This window comes from Sphaerodactylus townsendi, linkage group LG06 (genome assembly GCF_021028975.2).
Source record: "Sphaerodactylus townsendi isolate TG3544 linkage group LG06, MPM_Stown_v2.3, whole genome shotgun sequence".
Lineage (NCBI taxonomy): Eukaryota > Metazoa > Chordata > Lepidosauria > Squamata > Sphaerodactylidae > Sphaerodactylus > Sphaerodactylus townsendi.
Window position 1 is genome coordinate 120,434,101 of NC_059430.1, and position 20,823 is coordinate 120,454,923.

Below are 20,823 nucleotides of genomic sequence, written 5' to 3' on the forward strand. Positions count from 1 at the left end.
GGGGGGGGGGGGGGTGGGGGGGGGGGGGGGTGGGGGGGGGGGGGGGTGGGGGGGGGGGGGGGTGGGGGGGGGGGGGGGTGGGGGGGGGGGGGGGTGGGGGGGGGGGGGGGTGGGGGGGGGGGGGGGTGGGGGGGGGGGGGGGTGGGGGGGGGGGGGGGTGGGGGGGGGGGGGGGTGGGGGGGGGGGGGGGTGGGGGGGGGGGGGGGTGGGGGGGGGGGGGGGTGGGGGGGGGGGGGGGTGGGGGGGGGGGGGGGTGGGGGGGGGGGGGGGTGGGGGGGGGGGGGGGTGGGGGGGGGGGGGGGTGGGGGGGGGGGGGGGTGGGGGGGGGGGGGGGTGGGGGGGGGGGGGGGTGGGGGGGGGGGGGGGTGGGGGGGGGGGGGGGTGGGGGGGGGGGGGGGTGGGGGGGGGGGGGGGTGGGGGGGGGGGGGGGTGGGGGGGGGGGGGGGTGGGGGGGGGGGGGGGTGGGGGGGGGGGGGGGTGGGGGGGGGGGGGGGTGGGGGGGGGGGGGGGTGGGGGGGGGGGGGGGTGGGGGGGGGGGGGGGTGGGGGGGGGGGGGGGTGGGGGGGGGGGGGGGTGGGGGGGGGGGGGGGTGGGGGGGGGGGGGGGTGGGGGGGGGGGGGGGTGGGGGGGGGGGGGGGTGGGGGGGGGGGGGGGTGGGGGGGGGGGGGGGTGGGGGGGGGGGGGGGTGGGGGGGGGGGGGGGTGGGGGGGGGGGGGGGTGGGGGGGGGGGGGGGTGGGGGGGGGGGGGGGTGGGGGGGGGGGGGGGTGGGGGGGGGGGGGGGTGGGGGGGGGGGGGGGTGGGGGGGGGGGGGGGTGGGGGGGGGGGGGGGTGGGGGGGGGGGGGGGTGGGGGGGGGGGGGGGTGGGGGGGGGGGGGGGTGGGGGGGGGGGGGGGTGGGGGGGGGGGGGGGTGGGGGGGGGGGGGGGTGGGGGGGGGGGGGGGTGGGGGGGGGGGGGGGTGGGGGGGGGGGGGGGTGGGGGGGGGGGGGGGTGGGGGGGGGGGGGGGTGGGGGGGGGGGGGGGTGGGGGGGGGGGGGGGTGGGGGGGGGGGGGGGTGGGGGGGGGGGGGGGTGGGGGGGGGGGGGGGTGGGGGGGGGGGGGGGTGGGGGGGGGGGGGGGTGGGGGGGGGGGGGGGTGGGGGGGGGGGGGGGTGGGGGGGGGGGGGGGTGGGGGGGGGGGGGGGTGGGGGGGGGGGGGGGTGGGGGGGGGGGGGGGTGGGGGGGGGGGGGGGTGGGGGGGGGGGGGGGTGGGGGGGGGGGGGGGTGGGGGGGGGGGGGGGTGGGGGGGGGGGGGGGTGGGGGGGGGGGGGGGTGGGGGGGGGGGGGGGTGGGGGGGGGGGGGGGTGGGGGGGGGGGGGGGTGGGGGGGGGGGGGGGTGGGGGGGGGGGGGGGTGGGGGGGGGGGGGGGTGGGGGGGGGGGGGGGTGGGGGGGGGGGGGGGTGGGGGGGGGGGGGGGTGGGGGGGGGGGGGGGTGGGGGGGGGGGGGGGTGGGGGGGGGGGGGGGTGGGGGGGGGGGGGGGTGGGGGGGGGGGGGGGTGGGGGGGGGGGGGGGTGGGGGGGGGGGGGGGTGGGGGGGGGGGGGGGTGGGGGGGGGGGGGGGTGGGGGGGGGGGGGGGTGGGGGGGGGGGGGGGTGGGGGGGGGGGGGGGTGGGGGGGGGGGGGGGTGGGGGGGGGGGGGGGTGGGGGGGGGGGGGGGTGGGGGGGGGGGGGGGTGGGGGGGGGGGGGGGTGGGGGGGGGGGGGGGTGGGGGGGGGGGGGGGTGGGGGGGGGGGGGGGTGGGGGGGGGGGGGGGTGGGGGGGGGGGGGGGTGGGGGGGGGGGGGGGTGGGGGGGGGGGGGGGTGGGGGGGGGGGGGGGTGGGGGGGGGGGGGGGTGGGGGGGGGGGGGGGTGGGGGGGGGGGGGGGTGGGGGGGGGGGGGGGTGGGGGGGGGGGGGGGTGGGGGGGGGGGGGGGTGGGGGGGGGGGGGGGTGGGGGGGGGGGGGGGTGGGGGGGGGGGGGGGTGGGGGGGGGGGGGGGTGGGGGGGGGGGGGGGTGGGGGGGGGGGGGGGTGGGGGGGGGGGGGGGTGGGGGGGGGGGGGGGTGGGGGGGGGGGGGGGTGGGGGGGGGGGGGGGTGGGGGGGGGGGGGGGTGGGGGGGGGGGGGGGTGGGGGGGGGGGGGGGTGGGGGGGGGGGGGGGTGGGGGGGGGGGGGGGTGGGGGGGGGGGGGGGTGGGGGGGGGGGGGGGTGGGGGGGGGGGGGGGTGGGGGGGGGGGGGGGTGGGGGGGGGGGGGGGTGGGGGGGGGGGGGGGTGGGGGGGGGGGGGGGTGGGGGGGGGGGGGGGTGGGGGGGGGGGGGGGTGGGGGGGGGGGGGGGTGGGGGGGGGGGGGGGTGGGGGGGGGGGGGGGTGGGGGGGGGGGGGGGTGGGGGGGGGGGGGGGTGGGGGGGGGGGGGGGTGGGGGGGGGGGGGGGTGGGGGGGGGGGGGGGTGGGGGGGGGGGGGGGTGGGGGGGGGGGGGGGTGGGGGGGGGGGGGGGTGGGGGGGGGGGGGGGTGGGGGGGGGGGGGGGTGGGGGGGGGGGGGGGTGGGGGGGGGGGGGGGTGGGGGGGGGGGGGGGTGGGGGGGGGGGGGGGTGGGGGGGGGGGGGGGTGGGGGGGGGGGGGGGTGGGGGGGGGGGGGGGTGGGGGGGGGGGGGGGTGGGGGGGGGGGGGGGTGGGGGGGGGGGGGGGTGGGGGGGGGGGGGGGTGGGGGGGGGGGGGGGTGGGGGGGGGGGGGGGTGGGGGGGGGGGGGGGTGGGGGGGGGGGGGGGTGGGGGGGGGGGGGGGTGGGGGGGGGGGGGGGTGGGGGGGGGGGGGGGTGGGGGGGGGGGGGGGTGGGGGGGGGGGGGGGTGGGGGGGGGGGGGGGTGGGGGGGGGGGGGGGTGGGGGGGGGGGGGGGTGGGGGGGGGGGGGGGTGGGGGGGGGGGGGGGTGGGGGGGGGGGGGGGTGGGGGGGGGGGGGGGTGGGGGGGGGGGGGGGTGGGGGGGGGGGGGGGTGGGGGGGGGGGGGGGTGGGGGGGGGGGGGGGTGGGGGGGGGGGGGGGTGGGGGGGGGGGGGGGTGGGGGGGGGGGGGGGTGGGGGGGGGGGGGGGTGGGGGGGGGGGGGGGTGGGGGGGGGGGGGGGTGGGGGGGGGGGGGGGTGGGGGGGGGGGGGGGTGGGGGGGGGGGGGGGTGGGGGGGGGGGGGGGTGGGGGGGGGGGGGGGTGGGGGGGGGGGGGGGTGGGGGGGGGGGGGGGTGGGGGGGGGGGGGGGTGGGGGGGGGGGGGGGTGGGGGGGGGGGGGGGTGGGGGGGGGGGGGGGTGGGGGGGGGGGGGGGTGGGGGGGGGGGGGGGTGGGGGGGGGGGGGGGTGGGGGGGGGGGGGGGTGGGGGGGGGGGGGGGTGGGGGGGGGGGGGGGTGGGGGGGGGGGGGGGTGGGGGGGGGGGGGGGTGGGGGGGGGGGGGGGTGGGGGGGGGGGGGGGTGGGGGGGGGGGGGGGTGGGGGGGGGGGGGGGTGGGGGGGGGGGGGGGTGGGGGGGGGGGGGGGTGGGGGGGGGGGGGGGTGGGGGGGGGGGGGGGTGGGGGGGGGGGGGGGTGGGGGGGGGGGGGGGTGGGGGGGGGGGGGGGTGGGGGGGGGGGGGGGTGGGGGGGGGGGGGGGTGGGGGGGGGGGGGGGTGGGGGGGGGGGGGGGTGGGGGGGGGGGGGGGTGGGGGGGGGGGGGGGTGGGGGGGGGGGGGGGTGGGGGGGGGGGGGGGTGGGGGGGGGGGGGGGTGGGGGGGGGGGGGGGTGGGGGGGGGGGGGGGTGGGGGGGGGGGGGGGTGGGGGGGGGGGGGGGTGGGGGGGGGGGGGGGTGGGGGGGGGGGGGGGTGGGGGGGGGGGGGGGTGGGGGGGGGGGGGGGTGGGGGGGGGGGGGGGTGGGGGGGGGGGGGGGTGGGGGGGGGGGGGGGTGGGGGGGGGGGGGGGTGGGGGGGGGGGGGGGTGGGGGGGGGGGGGGGTGGGGGGGGGGGGGGGTGGGGGGGGGGGGGGGTGGGGGGGGGGGGGGGTGGGGGGGGGGGGGGGTGGGGGGGGGGGGGGGTGGGGGGGGGGGGGGGTGGGGGGGGGGGGGGGTGGGGGGGGGGGGGGGTGGGGGGGGGGGGGGGTGGGGGGGGGGGGGGGTGGGGGGGGGGGGGGGTGGGGGGGGGGGGGGGTGGGGGGGGGGGGGGGTGGGGGGGGGGGGGGGTGGGGGGGGGGGGGGGTGGGGGGGGGGGGGGGTGGGGGGGGGGGGGGGTGGGGGGGGGGGGGGGTGGGGGGGGGGGGGGGTGGGGGGGGGGGGGGGTGGGGGGGGGGGGGGGTGGGGGGGGGGGGGGGTGGGGGGGGGGGGGGGTGGGGGGGGGGGGGGGTGGGGGGGGGGGGGGGTGGGGGGGGGGGGGGGTGGGGGGGGGGGGGGGTGGGGGGGGGGGGGGGTGGGGGGGGGGGGGGGTGGGGGGGGGGGGGGGTGGGGGGGGGGGGGGGTGGGGGGGGGGGGGGGTGGGGGGGGGGGGGGGTGGGGGGGGGGGGGGGTGGGGGGGGGGGGGGGTGGGGGGGGGGGGGGGTGGGGGGGGGGGGGGGTGGGGGGGGGGGGGGGTGGGGGGGGGGGGGGGTGGGGGGGGGGGGGGGTGGGGGGGGGGGGGGGTGGGGGGGGGGGGGGGTGGGGGGGGGGGGGGGTGGGGGGGGGGGGGGGTGGGGGGGGGGGGGGGTGGGGGGGGGGGGGGGTGGGGGGGGGGGGGGGTGGGGGGGGGGGGGGGTGGGGGGGGGGGGGGGTGGGGGGGGGGGGGGGTGGGGGGGGGGGGGGGTGGGGGGGGGGGGGGGTGGGGGGGGGGGGGGGTGGGGGGGGGGGGGGGTGGGGGGGGGGGGGGGTGGGGGGGGGGGGGGGTGGGGGGGGGGGGGGGTGGGGGGGGGGGGGGGTGGGGGGGGGGGGGGGTGGGGGGGGGGGGGGGTGGGGGGGGGGGGGGGTGGGGGGGGGGGGGGGTGGGGGGGGGGGGGGGTGGGGGGGGGGGGGGGTGGGGGGGGGGGGGGGTGGGGGGGGGGGGGGGTGGGGGGGGGGGGGGGTGGGGGGGGGGGGGGGTGGGGGGGGGGGGGGGTGGGGGGGGGGGGGGGTGGGGGGGGGGGGGGGTGGGGGGGGGGGGGGGTGGGGGGGGGGGGGGGTGGGGGGGGGGGGGGGTGGGGGGGGGGGGGGGTGGGGGGGGGGGGGGGTGGGGGGGGGGGGGGGTGGGGGGGGGGGGGGGTGGGGGGGGGGGGGGGTGGGGGGGGGGGGGGGTGGGGGGGGGGGGGGGTGGGGGGGGGGGGGGGTGGGGGGGGGGGGGGGTGGGGGGGGGGGGGGGTGGGGGGGGGGGGGGGTGGGGGGGGGGGGGGGTGGGGGGGGGGGGGGGTGGGGGGGGGGGGGGGTGGGGGGGGGGGGGGGTGGGGGGGGGGGGGGGTGGGGGGGGGGGGGGGTGGGGGGGGGGGGGGGTGGGGGGGGGGGGGGGTGGGGGGGGGGGGGGGTGGGGGGGGGGGGGGGTGGGGGGGGGGGGGGGTGGGGGGGGGGGGGGGTGGGGGGGGGGGGGGGTGGGGGGGGGGGGGGGTGGGGGGGGGGGGGGGTGGGGGGGGGGGGGGGTGGGGGGGGGGGGGGGTGGGGGGGGGGGGGGGTGGGGGGGGGGGGGGGTGGGGGGGGGGGGGGGTGGGGGGGGGGGGGGGTGGGGGGGGGGGGGGGTGGGGGGGGGGGGGGGTGGGGGGGGGGGGGGGTGGGGGGGGGGGGGGGTGGGGGGGGGGGGGGGTGGGGGGGGGGGGGGGTGGGGGGGGGGGGGGGTGGGGGGGGGGGGGGGTGGGGGGGGGGGGGGGTGGGGGGGGGGGGGGGTGGGGGGGGGGGGGGGTGGGGGGGGGGGGGGGTGGGGGGGGGGGGGGGTGGGGGGGGGGGGGGGTGGGGGGGGGGGGGGGTGGGGGGGGGGGGGGGTGGGGGGGGGGGGGGGTGGGGGGGGGGGGGGGTGGGGGGGGGGGGGGGTGGGGGGGGGGGGGGGTGGGGGGGGGGGGGGGTGGGGGGGGGGGGGGGTGGGGGGGGGGGGGGGTGGGGGGGGGGGGGGGTGGGGGGGGGGGGGGGTGGGGGGGGGGGGGGGTGGGGGGGGGGGGGGGTGGGGGGGGGGGGGGGTGGGGGGGGGGGGGGGTGGGGGGGGGGGGGGGTGGGGGGGGGGGGGGGTGGGGGGGGGGGGGGGTGGGGGGGGGGGGGGGTGGGGGGGGGGGGGGGTGGGGGGGGGGGGGGGTGGGGGGGGGGGGGGGTGGGGGGGGGGGGGGGTGGGGGGGGGGGGGGGTGGGGGGGGGGGGGGGTGGGGGGGGGGGGGGGTGGGGGGGGGGGGGGGTGGGGGGGGGGGGGGGTGGGGGGGGGGGGGGGTGGGGGGGGGGGGGGGTGGGGGGGGGGGGGGGTGGGGGGGGGGGGGGGTGGGGGGGGGGGGGGGTGGGGGGGGGGGGGGGTGGGGGGGGGGGGGGGTGGGGGGGGGGGGGGGTGGGGGGGGGGGGGGGTGGGGGGGGGGGGGGGTGGGGGGGGGGGGGGGTGGGGGGGGGGGGGGGTGGGGGGGGGGGGGGGTGGGGGGGGGGGGGGGTGGGGGGGGGGGGGGGTGGGGGGGGGGGGGGGTGGGGGGGGGGGGGGGTGGGGGGGGGGGGGGGTGGGGGGGGGGGGGGGTGGGGGGGGGGGGGGGTGGGGGGGGGGGGGGGTGGGGGGGGGGGGGGGTGGGGGGGGGGGGGGGTGGGGGGGGGGGGGGGTGGGGGGGGGGGGGGGTGGGGGGGGGGGGGGGTGGGGGGGGGGGGGGGTGGGGGGGGGGGGGGGTGGGGGGGGGGGGGGGTGGGGGGGGGGGGGGGTGGGGGGGGGGGGGGGTGGGGGGGGGGGGGGGTGGGGGGGGGGGGGGGTGGGGGGGGGGGGGGGTGGGGGGGGGGGGGGGTGGGGGGGGGGGGGGGTGGGGGGGGGGGGGGGTGGGGGGGGGGGGGGGTGGGGGGGGGGGGGGGTGGGGGGGGGGGGGGGTGGGGGGGGGGGGGGGTGGGGGGGGGGGGGGGTGGGGGGGGGGGGGGGTGGGGGGGGGGGGGGGTGGGGGGGGGGGGGGGTGGGGGGGGGGGGGGGTGGGGGGGGGGGGGGGTGGGGGGGGGGGGGGGTGGGGGGGGGGGGGGGTGGGGGGGGGGGGGGGTGGGGGGGGGGGGGGGTGGGGGGGGGGGGGGGTGGGGGGGGGGGGGGGTGGGGGGGGGGGGGGGTGGGGGGGGGGGGGGGTGGGGGGGGGGGGGGGTGGGGGGGGGGGGGGGTGGGGGGGGGGGGGGGTGGGGGGGGGGGGGGGTGGGGGGGGGGGGGGGTGGGGGGGGGGGGGGGTGGGGGGGGGGGGGGGTGGGGGGGGGGGGGGGTGGGGGGGGGGGGGGGTGGGGGGGGGGGGGGGTGGGGGGGGGGGGGGGTGGGGGGGGGGGGGGGTGGGGGGGGGGGGGGGTGGGGGGGGGGGGGGGTGGGGGGGGGGGGGGGTGGGGGGGGGGGGGGGTGGGGGGGGGGGGGGGTGGGGGGGGGGGGGGGTGGGGGGGGGGGGGGGTGGGGGGGGGGGGGGGTGGGGGGGGGGGGGGGTGGGGGGGGGGGGGGGTGGGGGGGGGGGGGGGTGGGGGGGGGGGGGGGTGGGGGGGGGGGGGGGTGGGGGGGGGGGGGGGTGGGGGGGGGGGGGGGTGGGGGGGGGGGGGGGTGGGGGGGGGGGGGGGTGGGGGGGGGGGGGGGTGGGGGGGGGGGGGGGTGGGGGGGGGGGGGGGTGGGGGGGGGGGGGGGTGGGGGGGGGGGGGGGTGGGGGGGGGGGGGGGTGGGGGGGGGGGGGGGTGGGGGGGGGGGGGGGTGGGGGGGGGGGGGGGTGGGGGGGGGGGGGGGTGGGGGGGGGGGGGGGTGGGGGGGGGGGGGGGTGGGGGGGGGGGGGGGTGGGGGGGGGGGGGGGTGGGGGGGGGGGGGGGTGGGGGGGGGGGGGGGTGGGGGGGGGGGGGGGTGGGGGGGGGGGGGGGTGGGGGGGGGGGGGGGTGGGGGGGGGGGGGGGTGGGGGGGGGGGGGGGTGGGGGGGGGGGGGGGTGGGGGGGGGGGGGGGTGGGGGGGGGGGGGGGTGGGGGGGGGGGGGGGTGGGGGGGGGGGGGGGTGGGGGGGGGGGGGGGTGGGGGGGGGGGGGGGTGGGGGGGGGGGGGGGTGGGGGGGGGGGGGGGTGGGGGGGGGGGGGGGTGGGGGGGGGGGGGGGTGGGGGGGGGGGGGGGTGGGGGGGGGGGGGGGTGGGGGGGGGGGGGGGTGGGGGGGGGGGGGGGTGGGGGGGGGGGGGGGTGGGGGGGGGGGGGGGTGGGGGGGGGGGGGGGTGGGGGGGGGGGGGGGTGGGGGGGGGGGGGGGTGGGGGGGGGGGGGGGTGGGGGGGGGGGGGGGTGGGGGGGGGGGGGGGTGGGGGGGGGGGGGGGTGGGGGGGGGGGGGGGTGGGGGGGGGGGGGGGTGGGGGGGGGGGGGGGTGGGGGGGGGGGGGGGTGGGGGGGGGGGGGGGTGGGGGGGGGGGGGGGTGGGGGGGGGGGGGGGTGGGGGGGGGGGGGGGTGGGGGGGGGGGGGGGTGGGGGGGGGGGGGGGTGGGGGGGGGGGGGGGTGGGGGGGGGGGGGGGTGGGGGGGGGGGGGGGTGGGGGGGGGGGGGGGTGGGGGGGGGGGGGGGTGGGGGGGGGGGGGGGTGGGGGGGGGGGGGGGTGGGGGGGGGGGGGGGTGGGGGGGGGGGGGGGTGGGGGGGGGGGGGGGTGGGGGGGGGGGGGGGTGGGGGGGGGGGGGGGTGGGGGGGGGGGGGGGTGGGGGGGGGGGGGGGTGGGGGGGGGGGGGGGTGGGGGGGGGGGGGGGTGGGGGGGGGGGGGGGTGGGGGGGGGGGGGGGTGGGGGGGGGGGGGGGTGGGGGGGGGGGGGGGTGGGGGGGGGGGGGGGTGGGGGGGGGGGGGGGTGGGGGGGGGGGGGGGTGGGGGGGGGGGGGGGTGGGGGGGGGGGGGGGTGGGGGGGGGGGGGGGTGGGGGGGGGGGGGGGTGGGGGGGGGGGGGGGTGGGGGGGGGGGGGGGTGGGGGGGGGGGGGGGTGGGGGGGGGGGGGGGTGGGGGGGGGGGGGGGTGGGGGGGGGGGGGGGTGGGGGGGGGGGGGGGTGGGGGGGGGGGGGGGTGGGGGGGGGGGGGGGTGGGGGGGGGGGGGGGTGGGGGGGGGGGGGGGTGGGGGGGGGGGGGGGTGGGGGGGGGGGGGGGTGGGGGGGGGGGGGGGTGGGGGGGGGGGGGGGTGGGGGGGGGGGGGGGTGGGGGGGGGGGGGGGTGGGGGGGGGGGGGGGTGGGGGGGGGGGGGGGTGGGGGGGGGGGGGGGTGGGGGGGGGGGGGGGTGGGGGGGGGGGGGGGTGGGGGGGGGGGGGGGTGGGGGGGGGGGGGGGTGGGGGGGGGGGGGGGTGGGGGGGGGGGGGGGTGGGGGGGGGGGGGGGTGGGGGGGGGGGGGGGTGGGGGGGGGGGGGGGTGGGGGGGGGGGGGGGTGGGGGGGGGGGGGGGTGGGGGGGGGGGGGGGTGGGGGGGGGGGGGGGTGGGGGGGGGGGGGGGTGGGGGGGGGGGGGGGTGGGGGGGGGGGGGGGTGGGGGGGGGGGGGGGTGGGGGGGGGGGGGGGTGGGGGGGGGGGGGGGTGGGGGGGGGGGGGGGTGGGGGGGGGGGGGGGTGGGGGGGGGGGGGGGTGGGGGGGGGGGGGGGTGGGGGGGGGGGGGGGTGGGGGGGGGGGGGGGTGGGGGGGGGGGGGGGTGGGGGGGGGGGGGGGTGGGGGGGGGGGGGGGTGGGGGGGGGGGGGGGTGGGGGGGGGGGGGGGTGGGGGGGGGGGGGGGTGGGGGGGGGGGGGGGTGGGGGGGGGGGGGGGTGGGGGGGGGGGGGGGTGGGGGGGGGGGGGGGTGGGGGGGGGGGGGGGTGGGGGGGGGGGGGGGTGGGGGGGGGGGGGGGTGGGGGGGGGGGGGGGTGGGGGGGGGGGGGGGTGGGGGGGGGGGGGGGTGGGGGGGGGGGGGGGTGGGGGGGGGGGGGGGTGGGGGGGGGGGGGGGTGGGGGGGGGGGGGGGTGGGGGGGGGGGGGGGTGGGGGGGGGGGGGGGTGGGGGGGGGGGGGGGTGGGGGGGGGGGGGGGTGGGGGGGGGGGGGGGTGGGGGGGGGGGGGGGTGGGGGGGGGGGGGGGTGGGGGGGGGGGGGGGTGGGGGGGGGGGGGGGTGGGGGGGGGGGGGGGTGGGGGGGGGGGGGGGTGGGGGGGGGGGGGGGTGGGGGGGGGGGGGGGCGGGGGGGGGGGGGGGTGGGGGGGGGGGGGGGTGGGGGGGGGGGGGGGTGGGGGGGGGGGGGGGGGGGGGGGGGGGGGGGTGGGGGGGGGGGGGGGTGGGCCTTTTGTCTGAATTTTCGTCCATATATACATATCCCTTGATTGAATTTCGGCTCTTTTGCAAAGAGTAGACCACATCACTGCACTGTGATGATTTTCCCCATAGATGTTGCCAGCCGTTCTCATCCACAGCCACCCAAAGAACCCAATGTGCAACTGAAGCAGGCGGAGAGAGCCATGGCCTCCAAGAAGTAGTAGCATTCTGCACATTTTGCAGAAAGACAATAGAGATAAACTAGCAGAGAAAGAGATATCAAAGACAGGAAGGAATCGAACAAAGAGCTGGGCCGGTCTGCCCGAATTTGCCAAAGACTTCACTAAGCTAGAAGCAGCAGCACAACATTGGGTGAGTAGTGCCTTATGGGGTCTGTATGTTGTTTCTCTGTGGGGGAGAGAGAAAAGCAAAGCCCAAATGCCCAAGAAGGACATACACCAGGGAAGAAGAGTGGGGTTTTAGCTTGAGCTGACAAGTCTGACCCACCGATCTTATTTTGAATGCCAGAAGCATAAAAAGCAGCATTAATAGCACCTCTGAGAATGCACAAAGTGCCTTTGTTCTTCCCCAGTAAAAAAAACAGCTATGATTAGGGCTGGGGGGGGGAGTTCTTTTAAGTCAGCAGCTGCCAATTCTTAGAAGAATATACACAGTGCTCTGTTGGATCACACAAGTGATCCATCTAATTCAGAAACCTGTTGCACTCAGTAGTCAACAATTTGCACTGGAGGGCCAGGACAAAGAGTCCAAGGCCTTCTCCTGATTATGTCTTTTAACACTGGCATTTACAGGTTAGCTACCTCTGAATATGGAGGTTCTCTTTAGGGCCAGCGTGGTGTAGTGGTTAAGAGTGGTGGACTCTCTGGTTTGATTCCCCACTCCTCCGCATGACTCTTATCTAGTGAATTGGAAAGGTTCCCTGCTCCTCCACATGAAGCCTGCTGGGTGACCTTGGTCCACTCACAGTTCTCTCAGGACTCTCTCAGCCCCACCTACCTCACAAGGTGCCTATTGTGGGGACAGAAAGGGAAGGAGTTTGTAAGCCGCTTTGAAACTCCTTCTGGTAGAGAAAGGCAGGGTAGAAATCCAACCCCCCCTCTCCTCCTCCTCCTCCTCTTCTTAGTCCCCATGGCTAGTAGTCATTAATGGACTTCCTCATGAATCTGTCTGACCCGCATTTTAATATCACTTCCTGTTTCTTTTAACTAGGGATTGAAGCTGTGGCCATCTGTAGAGGCAATTTAGAATGGAAAGATGATACAGGAAAAGTTAACCTTCTCACTTGTCAAGCACCACAACCCAATTCGATATCTTTCCCAGCCTACCACTGAGGTTTCCTACTGGCAGCTCTCGTTGGGGGCAGCCTCCATTGCACCTTGCAGCAGTGGGAGACTATTTTTTTAAGGCAGAAAACCCAGAAATGACATACGGTAATTCTAGGAATCACCACCAGAAACTTTATAGTTTTACTATAGAGTTTCCAGCTATTCCTAGAATTACCTGTGCCATTTCCTGTTTTTTCCCCCTGAAGTGCTGTAGCAGTTCAGATGATGTCATGGTACCTGAGGCTCCACCCCCAACCCTCACACTGGTTGCTTAGGCAAAGCCTGGCAACCCTTTTTTTGGAGCCATAACATACACCTGGATGCACCTCTTAGAAATGTTCAGAATTCTGTATAGAGAGGCCCAACATTTTATGTTATGTAATACAAAATGGATTTGTGTGGTTGTTGTTTTGTAGACAAACCCTACAGAAAGAGAAAGAACCACTCTGAGGGGGCATGGCTCTCCTCACTACCTTTCCATATAACACTGAATTTCCACCATTAAGCGACACCGAATTCTACTACAGCTGGAACGAAAGTTGGGCCTCAGAGCCTTTCTATAACAGTCACCAAATCCAGCAGGTCATGAAAAGGGTTTCCATGGTAATTTATAGCATCACCTTGGTGCTGGGCACCACAGGCAACGGCCTGGTCATTTTCCACACCGGCTTCCGCATGAAGAAGACAGTCACCACCATATGGTACCTCAACTTGGCCATGGCAGATTTCATCTTTGCCCTTTCACTCTCCTCTGAGATAGTTTACACAGCCCTTGATTATCACTGGATTCTGGGGAGGCTGATGTGCAAATTTGACGCCATGGTGACCTTCCTGAACATGTTTGCCAGCATCTTCTTCTTGACAGCCATCAGCGCCGACCGCTGCATTTCTGTGATGTGCCCAGTCTGGGCCTTGAACCACCGCAATCTCCGCCTTGCTTCCTTCATGGCTGTGGGCATTTGGGTGGCTGCCTTGGCCCTCAGTTTACCCTACCTGAGTTTCCGTGATACAAAGCCCCTTCCAGATGGCTTCGTTGAGTGCATCTACAGCTTTGGTTCAGAGGATGACGGAGAGCTCAGGACACAGCGGCATTTTTCCGTAGTGATGATCGAATTTACAGTCGGCTTTCTCATCCCTTCCGCCATCATTTCGGCTTGCTATTATGCCATTGTCATCAAACTGAGGGGAAGCTGCTTTGGCCATTTTGGTAGATCCTTCAAGATCATAGCAGCTGTGGTCTTGGTGTTCTTCTGCAGCTGGTTCCCCTACCATCTCTTCTCCATTCTTGAAACTCTGGAAGACGACAGTCTTGGGATGGAAAAAACCCTCAATATAGGAGCACCATTGGCTCATGGCCTTTTCTGCCTCAACAGTTGTCTCAACCCTCTTTTGTATACCTTCGTTGGGACAGGCTGCAAAGCAACTAACAATCAATCCTTCTTGTCCTCTTTTAAAGGAGCTTTCAGTGAGAACTGGGTTCCACGTGCTTTTTCCAGCAGCAGAAATTCCAGCAGCGCAGTGGAGTCCACCGTGGTCTGACTATAGTCTGTCTCAGCAAAAGATGTTAGTAGGGCTGTACATTCCTTCACCACAGAACTCAACGTGCTGGACCTTCTTTGTTGCAGAATGCTCCGCCTGGGTCCTAGTGCCTTCCTAACCCTGCTCTTCACCACTCCATCCATTTGAAAGTAAAAATACATTTTTGCATTAAGTTTAATTATATAACATTATAATGCACAAAATAATGGTTTTGACAAAGGCAGCGTGTAAAAATGAATAATTCTCATATTCGTTTGGGATTATATTCTAATGCAACTGCACCACCTCAACTGACCATACTAACATCTTTTTTTCTGAAACAAAGGCCGTTTCCACATGGCACAATTAAACCGGGTTAGAACCGGGATCTTACATACTGGGTCTATTTTATCCCGGTTTCTGCCTCCGCATGGTTCCCCATTTCTTCCCAGGAGGTTAGGACTGAGAAGTAATACTCCAATTTGTTCCACAGGAGCACAGGACCTCTGTATTGAGATTGTAGGCAGAACTGAGCGTTCCCAGTGTCCCGTGTTCTGATTGGCTGTTGATTTGAAGTGGCAGCTTGAATGGACGTCAGGCAGGAAGATAAGGTGGCTGGATGGGAAAAATAAACTGGGTCAGCTCCCGATTGGTGTTTTTGTGTATGTACTGTGGGAATGGAAAAAATTGATCCGTGTTTTTAATAGTTTAAAGTAAGATTTTGCTGTCAGAGAGAGAAAACTAGTGAATAGGCCTGCTAATTGATTTAAAATAGAACTTGTACTGAGGAAAATAGACCAAGTGATTGTTACCATTGATTACAAGACATTTCTTTGTGTAGAAGGGGGAAACACACGATTCCATCCACTTTTTTAATAGGTTACAGTACACATGGCCATAAGGAAGCTACTCAACTATAAACTCGAAATAGTCACAGTCAGTGGGTTCTGCTTGGAATTCATGGCAGGCTTCTACGCTGCCCATTTTCTCCCTGGTTTATGAGTGGATCTGAGCATGCCCTGTGTCCCACATTCTGATTTGCTGTTGATTTTGAGTGGCAGCTTGAATGGACATCAGGCGGGCAGATCAGGCATGCTGGGTGGGAAAAATAAACTGGGTCTGCTCCCAATTGGTGTTTGCACGGTAGCAGGCAGGGTAACACTGGGATTTTAAAAAAGAACCTCCAAACTGGTAATTTCTGAAAATCTTGGCGTAAGGGAAATATTACGGGATAACATCAGGGCAGGTCTGCTTTAGCATCGGGAACCGTGCAGAATTCTTAGCTGCACAGGGATGTTTTTCTTGCTGAACCCAGGATATTTTGACCCTGCGGAAACAGCCAAAATATAGTTCTATTCATCCTCAGGCCTATGTATCTTCTTTGTTCTCTACCCCCACATACAACATTGTGCAAATCAAATCATGCAACTTCTGGCAACTTTTACAACAATTGTAAATGAAAACTGGCATGGTGTAGTGGTTATGTTGTCAAACTAGGACCTGGGAAACCCAGGTTTGAATCTCTGCTCTGCCATGGAAACTTGCTGGGTGACCTTGGGCCAACCATATAGTGTCAACCCTGACCCTGGCAAGTATTTGGATGGGAGACCTCCAAGGAATTCCAGGGGAGTGACACCAAGGTGGGCAATGGCAAACCACCTCTAAATGACTCTTGGTTTGAAAACCTTGTGGGGGTCACCATAAGTCAACTGTAGGCTTGACAGCAAGCATGCATGCATGCATGCACACACACAGCCCAGTTGATCTATCTCTGTGGGCTGGGTGAGAGGAAAGGCGCTTTGTAATGAACATCAGAAGTCCCAATTAATGTTGCCAGCCTCCAGGTGGGGTCTGGAGTTCTTCTGGAACTATGATTGATCTTGGACCACAGAGATCAGTTTCCCTGAAAAATGGCAGCTTAGGAAGGCAGACTTTATGGCATCACACTGCCTTATGAGTTGAGGTGCCTTCTCAAGGAATCATGGTGCAGTGGTTAAGAGCAGTGGACTCGAATCGGGTGAACCAGGTTTGATTCCCCATTCCTCCACATGAGTGGTGAACTCTAAGCTGGTGAACTGGATTTGTTTCCTCACTCCTACACATGAAGTCTGCTGGGTGACCTTGGGCAAGTCACTCCGAACTATCTCAGTTCCACCTACCTCCCAAGTTGTCTGTTGTGGGAAGAGGAAGGGAAGTAATTTGTAAGCGACCTTGAGGCTCTTTTCAGGAGAGAAAGGCAGGGTATGAATTCAAACTCCTCCTTTTCCTCCTCTTCTTCTTCTTCCTTTTCCTTATCTTCCTCTTCTACTCCTTTGCTTCCTTCTTCTTCTTCTTCTTCTTCTTCTTCTTCTTCTTCTTCTTCTTCTTCTTCTTCTTCTTCTTCTTCTTCTTCTTCTTCTTCTTCTTCTTCTTCTTCTTCTTGCGCTACCCTTCCTACGTTTTGCCCCAAAAATTATCCACAGAGCTGGCAACCCTACTTCCTTTCTCCTCTTGCACAAGCTTCGGCTTCAATTCACCCAGGTATTGCTGGACTCAGATTTACTGAGCTGCTGGTCAAACAGATGCAAGATTAATTCCAGTGCAGAGAAGATGCTTTCACAACATGTTTCCACCTACTGCTTTGTGCAATCATATCTCAGCCTAAAAGAAATATATTTGACAATATGAATTCATTAAATACTGTACAGTGTTATAAGACACCAGTGAAGCGTTGCGATTAAAGTGTTGGGCTGGAGACCCAGGTTCAAATCCTGCCTCTGCCATGGAAGCTTGCTAGGTGACCTTGTGCAAGTCGCCTGCTCTCAGTCCAACCTACTTCACAGGGTTGTAGTGAAGATAAAATGGGGAAGAAGGGAATGAGGTACATCACATGAGCCTTTTTTTGGGGGGGGGGGAGAAAAGTCAGGTTTAAATGAAGTAAATAAATAGAACATTATCCTTGTATTTTTTTTTCCTGGAGAAAGCCAGATGTTTATTAGGATACAAGAGAGTCTCCCCAATGGGCCAGACCATTTCTGGTCAGAAAAATACTGCATGGGAAAGGCTGAAACCCATTCACTATACACAGTGTGGTCATGATCCAAGTTGGGCACAGCAACCCAAAGAAATGAGAAGCATCAATAACTCAGGTTGCACTGTTATACCGGGTGCAAAGCCCAGACTTGACCTGTATGGTCCGTAATATGTGAATCAGCAGTCACTAAGCTTGCCCAGCTTACAAGCTGAAGTACCTTGTCAAACCAAAACTTTTTTTCAGACCAGCGAATGAAAGAAAAGCATGGAGTTCACTGACTTTTTTTAAAAAAAGTGGTTGTGATTAAGTATATAGAAAAATTCTTCACAATTTATTTATTTGTATTACTTATGATGATGAAGATAGTCTCACTGAGACTCGAGGAGAATTACACAGTGTAAGTGGATGCAACCAGTAGGATGAGACATCTAATGAGCAATGTAACAGGACTAGGATTACAGAAATGTGAAATAAAACATAAATGTTAGACAGGATCTGTTAAACATATTTAGGCCAGTAAAAATGAATAAAAAGGGGAAACGCTAGTCAGAAGAAGCAAAATGTATCAGCCAGAACCCAAATAGCTTATACAAAATAATATTTGTCTGCATAGACCCATCTTGGTCTCTGCGTCTTGTTCATACTACAGCCAGAGAGAAATGCTTAGAAATTAAAAGATGGTTTTTAAGCTACCCTTTCAAGTTTACCGCACAATCTGTATAGATTGTGACATTTTCATGGCTATAATCCGACTTCAGCCATGTAGGTTGCCTAACTTGACTCTGCTGGCATGTCACACCCTCCCCCAAACAAAAGAGAAACAATTACATACATATTCACTATTTCTTTTCAAAAAACCAGTCCAATCACGCGTGGTACCATCACATATAACCACTATTGGGTTTTGCAAGTGGCTCCTTCTTTCATGTCACCAACAATTGCAGTTCTGAAGATGACAGATCATGTGCTGATAAAGATGGTCAGAATCCATTTTGAACTCCGGGTGCTGCAGGGTCACATATTCCTGGTATGAGCGAAAGGGTATGCTCTTGTGGTGAACAACAAATTGAAACATTGGCACATCAACTGCTTTGCTGCCCTAAATCTGCTAATATCAGATCAAAATATTCCAATATTCTTTCTAGGATACCTAGTGAAATGGGAGAATCAGGTAGACTTCCTTTCCTTCTGGACAATTCTGACAATGAAACTTGTGAATTGGTTGCACAATTTTTACTGGAGGTGATGCACAATCAATAATTTATATTTTATCCTAAACCTTTGTATTTGTATACCTTTTATCTCAGGTTTTTATTGTGTTATGATTATTGTTATGCCAAATAAAGGCTTATTATTATTATATTCCTGGTATGTTTGTTGGTTCGGTTTCTTTGGCAACTCAAACAAGGAGAATAGCTGTTGTCGAACGATGGTGAACGCTGGTGTGTCACAAAAACATCATGGTGTTTGACACATGTGAAATGTTTGTCATAGATTTGCTAGCATTGCATTAGGCTAATGTGTACCCCCTCCAAAAAAAAGTGGGGGTTGTTGCACTGCAATATATCCAACGCCCCGACTTGGATGTCCCAGGTTAGCCTCATTTCGTCAGACCCCAGAAGCTGAATAGGGTCACCCTTGGTTCATATTTGTATGGGAGACCACTAAGGAATCCCAGGGTCACTATGCTGAAGAAGACATCGGCAAACCACTTCTGTTGGTCTCGTGCCTTGAAAACCCTACAGGGTTGCCAAAAGTCAGCTATGGCTTGATTTCACTTTATACAAACATAATGTATCTGATTCGTTCACAAAAGATACAGAAGGTACAGTCACCACTGAAATGTGTGTGCATGCGCATCCAGATGCACGTAAGCTGTGCACGAACATCTTCCCCTCTGTGAAACAGGGTGCCTGACCACCTTGCAACCTCTGCAGATTCACAACTGAAATAATGGGGCAAAAGAAAATGAGGAGTCCACCTCTGTGCTGAATGGATGGGCTGGGATGGGGGCAGTGGTGGGATCCAAAAATTTTAGTAACAGGTTCCCTCGCCAGCCCCGCCCCCCTCAGCAAAGGGGGCAGAGGCGTACCTAGGCAAACCTGAGCCCTGGGCAAAACCTGAGTCGGATGCCCCCCCATGGGCAGCCACCCCACCACGACCCCCCCAAATTTTTTTGCACCACGTCATTTCTAAATCATCATCACATTTTTTGCACCAGGTCATTTCTAAATCATCATCACATCATAGAAAATGCCCCAACTCACAAATCTGAACACAGCAATGGTGAAACACACAGGTTCTTTGATAGAGACTGGTGAGATAAAAGGTACGAAAGGCTGAGACTCAATGAATTGCAGTACCTGAAAGGGATTAACCCAGTTCAGGGAGTTACATTATTAGTCGCAATTGCTATATGGAACCTTCACGTTCAAAGGCAGTAGGCCTCTCGGGAAGGCGAGGGCGTGGAGGTGGAAAAGCGGACCCAACTAGCAACCCCCTCTCAGCACACACAAATAATTAGTAACCCACTCTCGGGAACTGGTGAGAACCTGCTGGATCCCACCTCTGGGTGGGGGTGGATGGACAGTTAAAGCTGCCAGGCAGAGCTGGGCAACCAGAGGGAGGATTGGGAGGCCGGGACATGGGATGGTCCTTAGAAGTTGCAATGGGTAGCTCTAGGAATCACATGAAACTCTTTTGGTATCTGTCAGTTCCTAGAGCCGCTCTGTCATGTCCAAGTTGAACCCACAACTGAAGCACTCACACAGAGGCCAACAGTGATTTTTCTCTTTATTTTTTCTCCTGCTGCCACTCAAAACATTGGCAGGCAATGCAGAAGGTCACCAGGAAGCCTTCCACCACAATAACCCTACAGTCAGTACAAAGCAGGGTAGTACCACCCTAGGGACATGGAGACAACCAGGTCCCCGGAAACACACCTTTTAGCCATGAGGAGGGGGTGCTGGACACCACTTACGTGACAAAAATGTGTGCACCTGAGCTGTCTTCTGCAGCGCCCCATCCCCTCCCGGGGTCTTGGGGAGAGGAGGAGCCAGCCTCCAGGGAGCCAGAGGGGAGCTGCACGGTGGGAAGCAGTGGCACCCCACCCTCCCAGGCTCCCTGTAGGCTGGCTTGGAGTCTGCGCCCTCCCAAGGAAGCATGGAGGGTGGGGTAAGGGCTTGAGTGTGGGGTCATGCCCCCAAGCCCCAACCCTGAGCGCAGGGGGCATGGGGTGTGTGTGTGTGCCCGGAGAATGAGTTGTCTCCGAGCACCATACTGAATGGCTTGGAAGGCGAGGGCATTTGGAAGCAAAGGGCAGCTTTGTTCATCAGTCATGGGAGTCCATCTCCACTGAGGATGTGGTCTTTGTTTGAGTCGTACTCTGGCTGACGTCCTCGGCAAAGGCATTCTCAAATACAGAGAGGATGGAGCTTTTGAGCTTTTTCTTGAAATCGTGCACCATGAAGACATACAGGATGGGGTTGAGGCAGCTGTTGATGAAGGCCAGACTGGTTGTCAGAGGATGACCGATAGTGAGTGACAGGCGCAGGCTGTGATCCTCGTAAGCTTGAATCTCCAAGAACGAGAAAACATGATAGGGGAACCAGCAGAGGAAAAAGGCCAGGATCACCGCCGTGATGACCTTGAAGGGCTTGCTGGAGGAGGCCAAGCGGTCCCTCCTCAGCCTCAAAACAATGGCCCCGTAGCAAGCAATGATGACTAGAAAAGGGATCACGAAGGCTAAGATGAAGCGGCTGATAACCACAGCATGGTGGGTGACTTTTGCCTGCTCCTCATTGCGGCTGTATTTGGTGTAGCAGTTGATCACGTCACCATTTTTCACGGTCTTTCTGAAATGGATATATGGCGAACTGAACATCACGGCCACGATCCAAACCCCCAAAGCCACAAAGGAAGCCGGGCGGGGCCTCCGGTGATTCTGAGCCCACACAGGGCATAGCACAGAAATACAGCGGTCTATGCTGATGACCATGAGGAGGTAGACGCTGGCGTAGAGGTTGACAAAAGCCAGTGTGCTGTTGAATTTGCACATGGCCTCCCCAAAGGGCCAGTGAAACCCCTGGGCCTGGTAGACAATGCTCAGTGGCAGGAAGAAGGTGAAGGTGAAGTCAGCAATGGCTAAGTTCAGGAACCAGATGGTGTTGACCGTCTTCTCCATACGGAAGCCGGTGATGAAAATGACTAGCCCATTCCCAGTGACGCCCAGCACGAAGGCCACCCCATAGATGACCATGGAGAGGATGCCCAGCCTTTCCGCCAAAGTTGGTATGAAGGCAAGCTCTTTTTCATTATAGCCAACGGTGACAGTGGTCAGCCGAGTTGTGTCCTCCATTCCTTCGGAGGGGAGACTCTCCTTCACTTGTGTCTTCTGTCTTCTCCTGCATGGAGAAAAAGAAGAACTTAAGAACTGCCTTGTGAAACCCGATCACTGTCCAGCATGGTGTTGTGGTTAAGAACAGGTGGATGCTAATCTAGAGAATTGGGTTTGATTCCCTACTCTTCCACATGAGTGGTGGACTTTAATCTGGTTGGCAAGGTTCGTTTCTCCCCTCCTGCACATGAAGCTTGCTGGGTGACCTTGAACCAGTCACAGT

At 69.8% G+C, this 20,823-nt stretch overlaps 2 protein-coding genes across 2 annotated transcripts; one reads left to right on the forward strand and one right to left on the reverse strand.

The window, feature by feature from the left end:
* The first annotated feature begins 12,129 nt into the window (after window positions 1–12,129).
* LOC125435476 (chemerin-like receptor 1) lies at window positions 12,130–13,212 on the forward strand. The gene has a single exon (XM_048501676.1). The coding sequence runs from the start codon at window positions 12,130–12,132 to the stop codon at window positions 13,210–13,212; it is 1,083 nt and encodes a 360-aa protein (XP_048357633.1).
* A 5,787-nt stretch (window positions 13,213–18,999) lies between these two features.
* On the reverse strand, window positions 19,000–20,561 carry LOC125435478 (chemerin-like receptor 1). The gene has a single exon (XM_048501677.1). It carries the CDS (start codon window positions 20,559–20,561, stop codon window positions 19,536–19,538), a length of 1,026 nt encoding a protein of 341 aa, XP_048357634.1. The 3' UTR covers window positions 19,000–19,535.
* Between the last annotated feature and the right edge of the window lie 262 nt (window positions 20,562–20,823).

What these genes read in the sequence shown, in the direction of transcription:
- LOC125435476 (XM_048501676.1), top strand. Translation starts at nt 12,130, where the DNA reads ATGGCTCTCCTCACTACCTTTCCATATAACACTGAATTTCCACCATTA.
- LOC125435478 (XM_048501677.1), bottom strand. Translation starts at nt 20,561, where the DNA reads ATGGAGGACACAACTCGGCTGACCACTGTCACCGTTGGCTATAATGAA.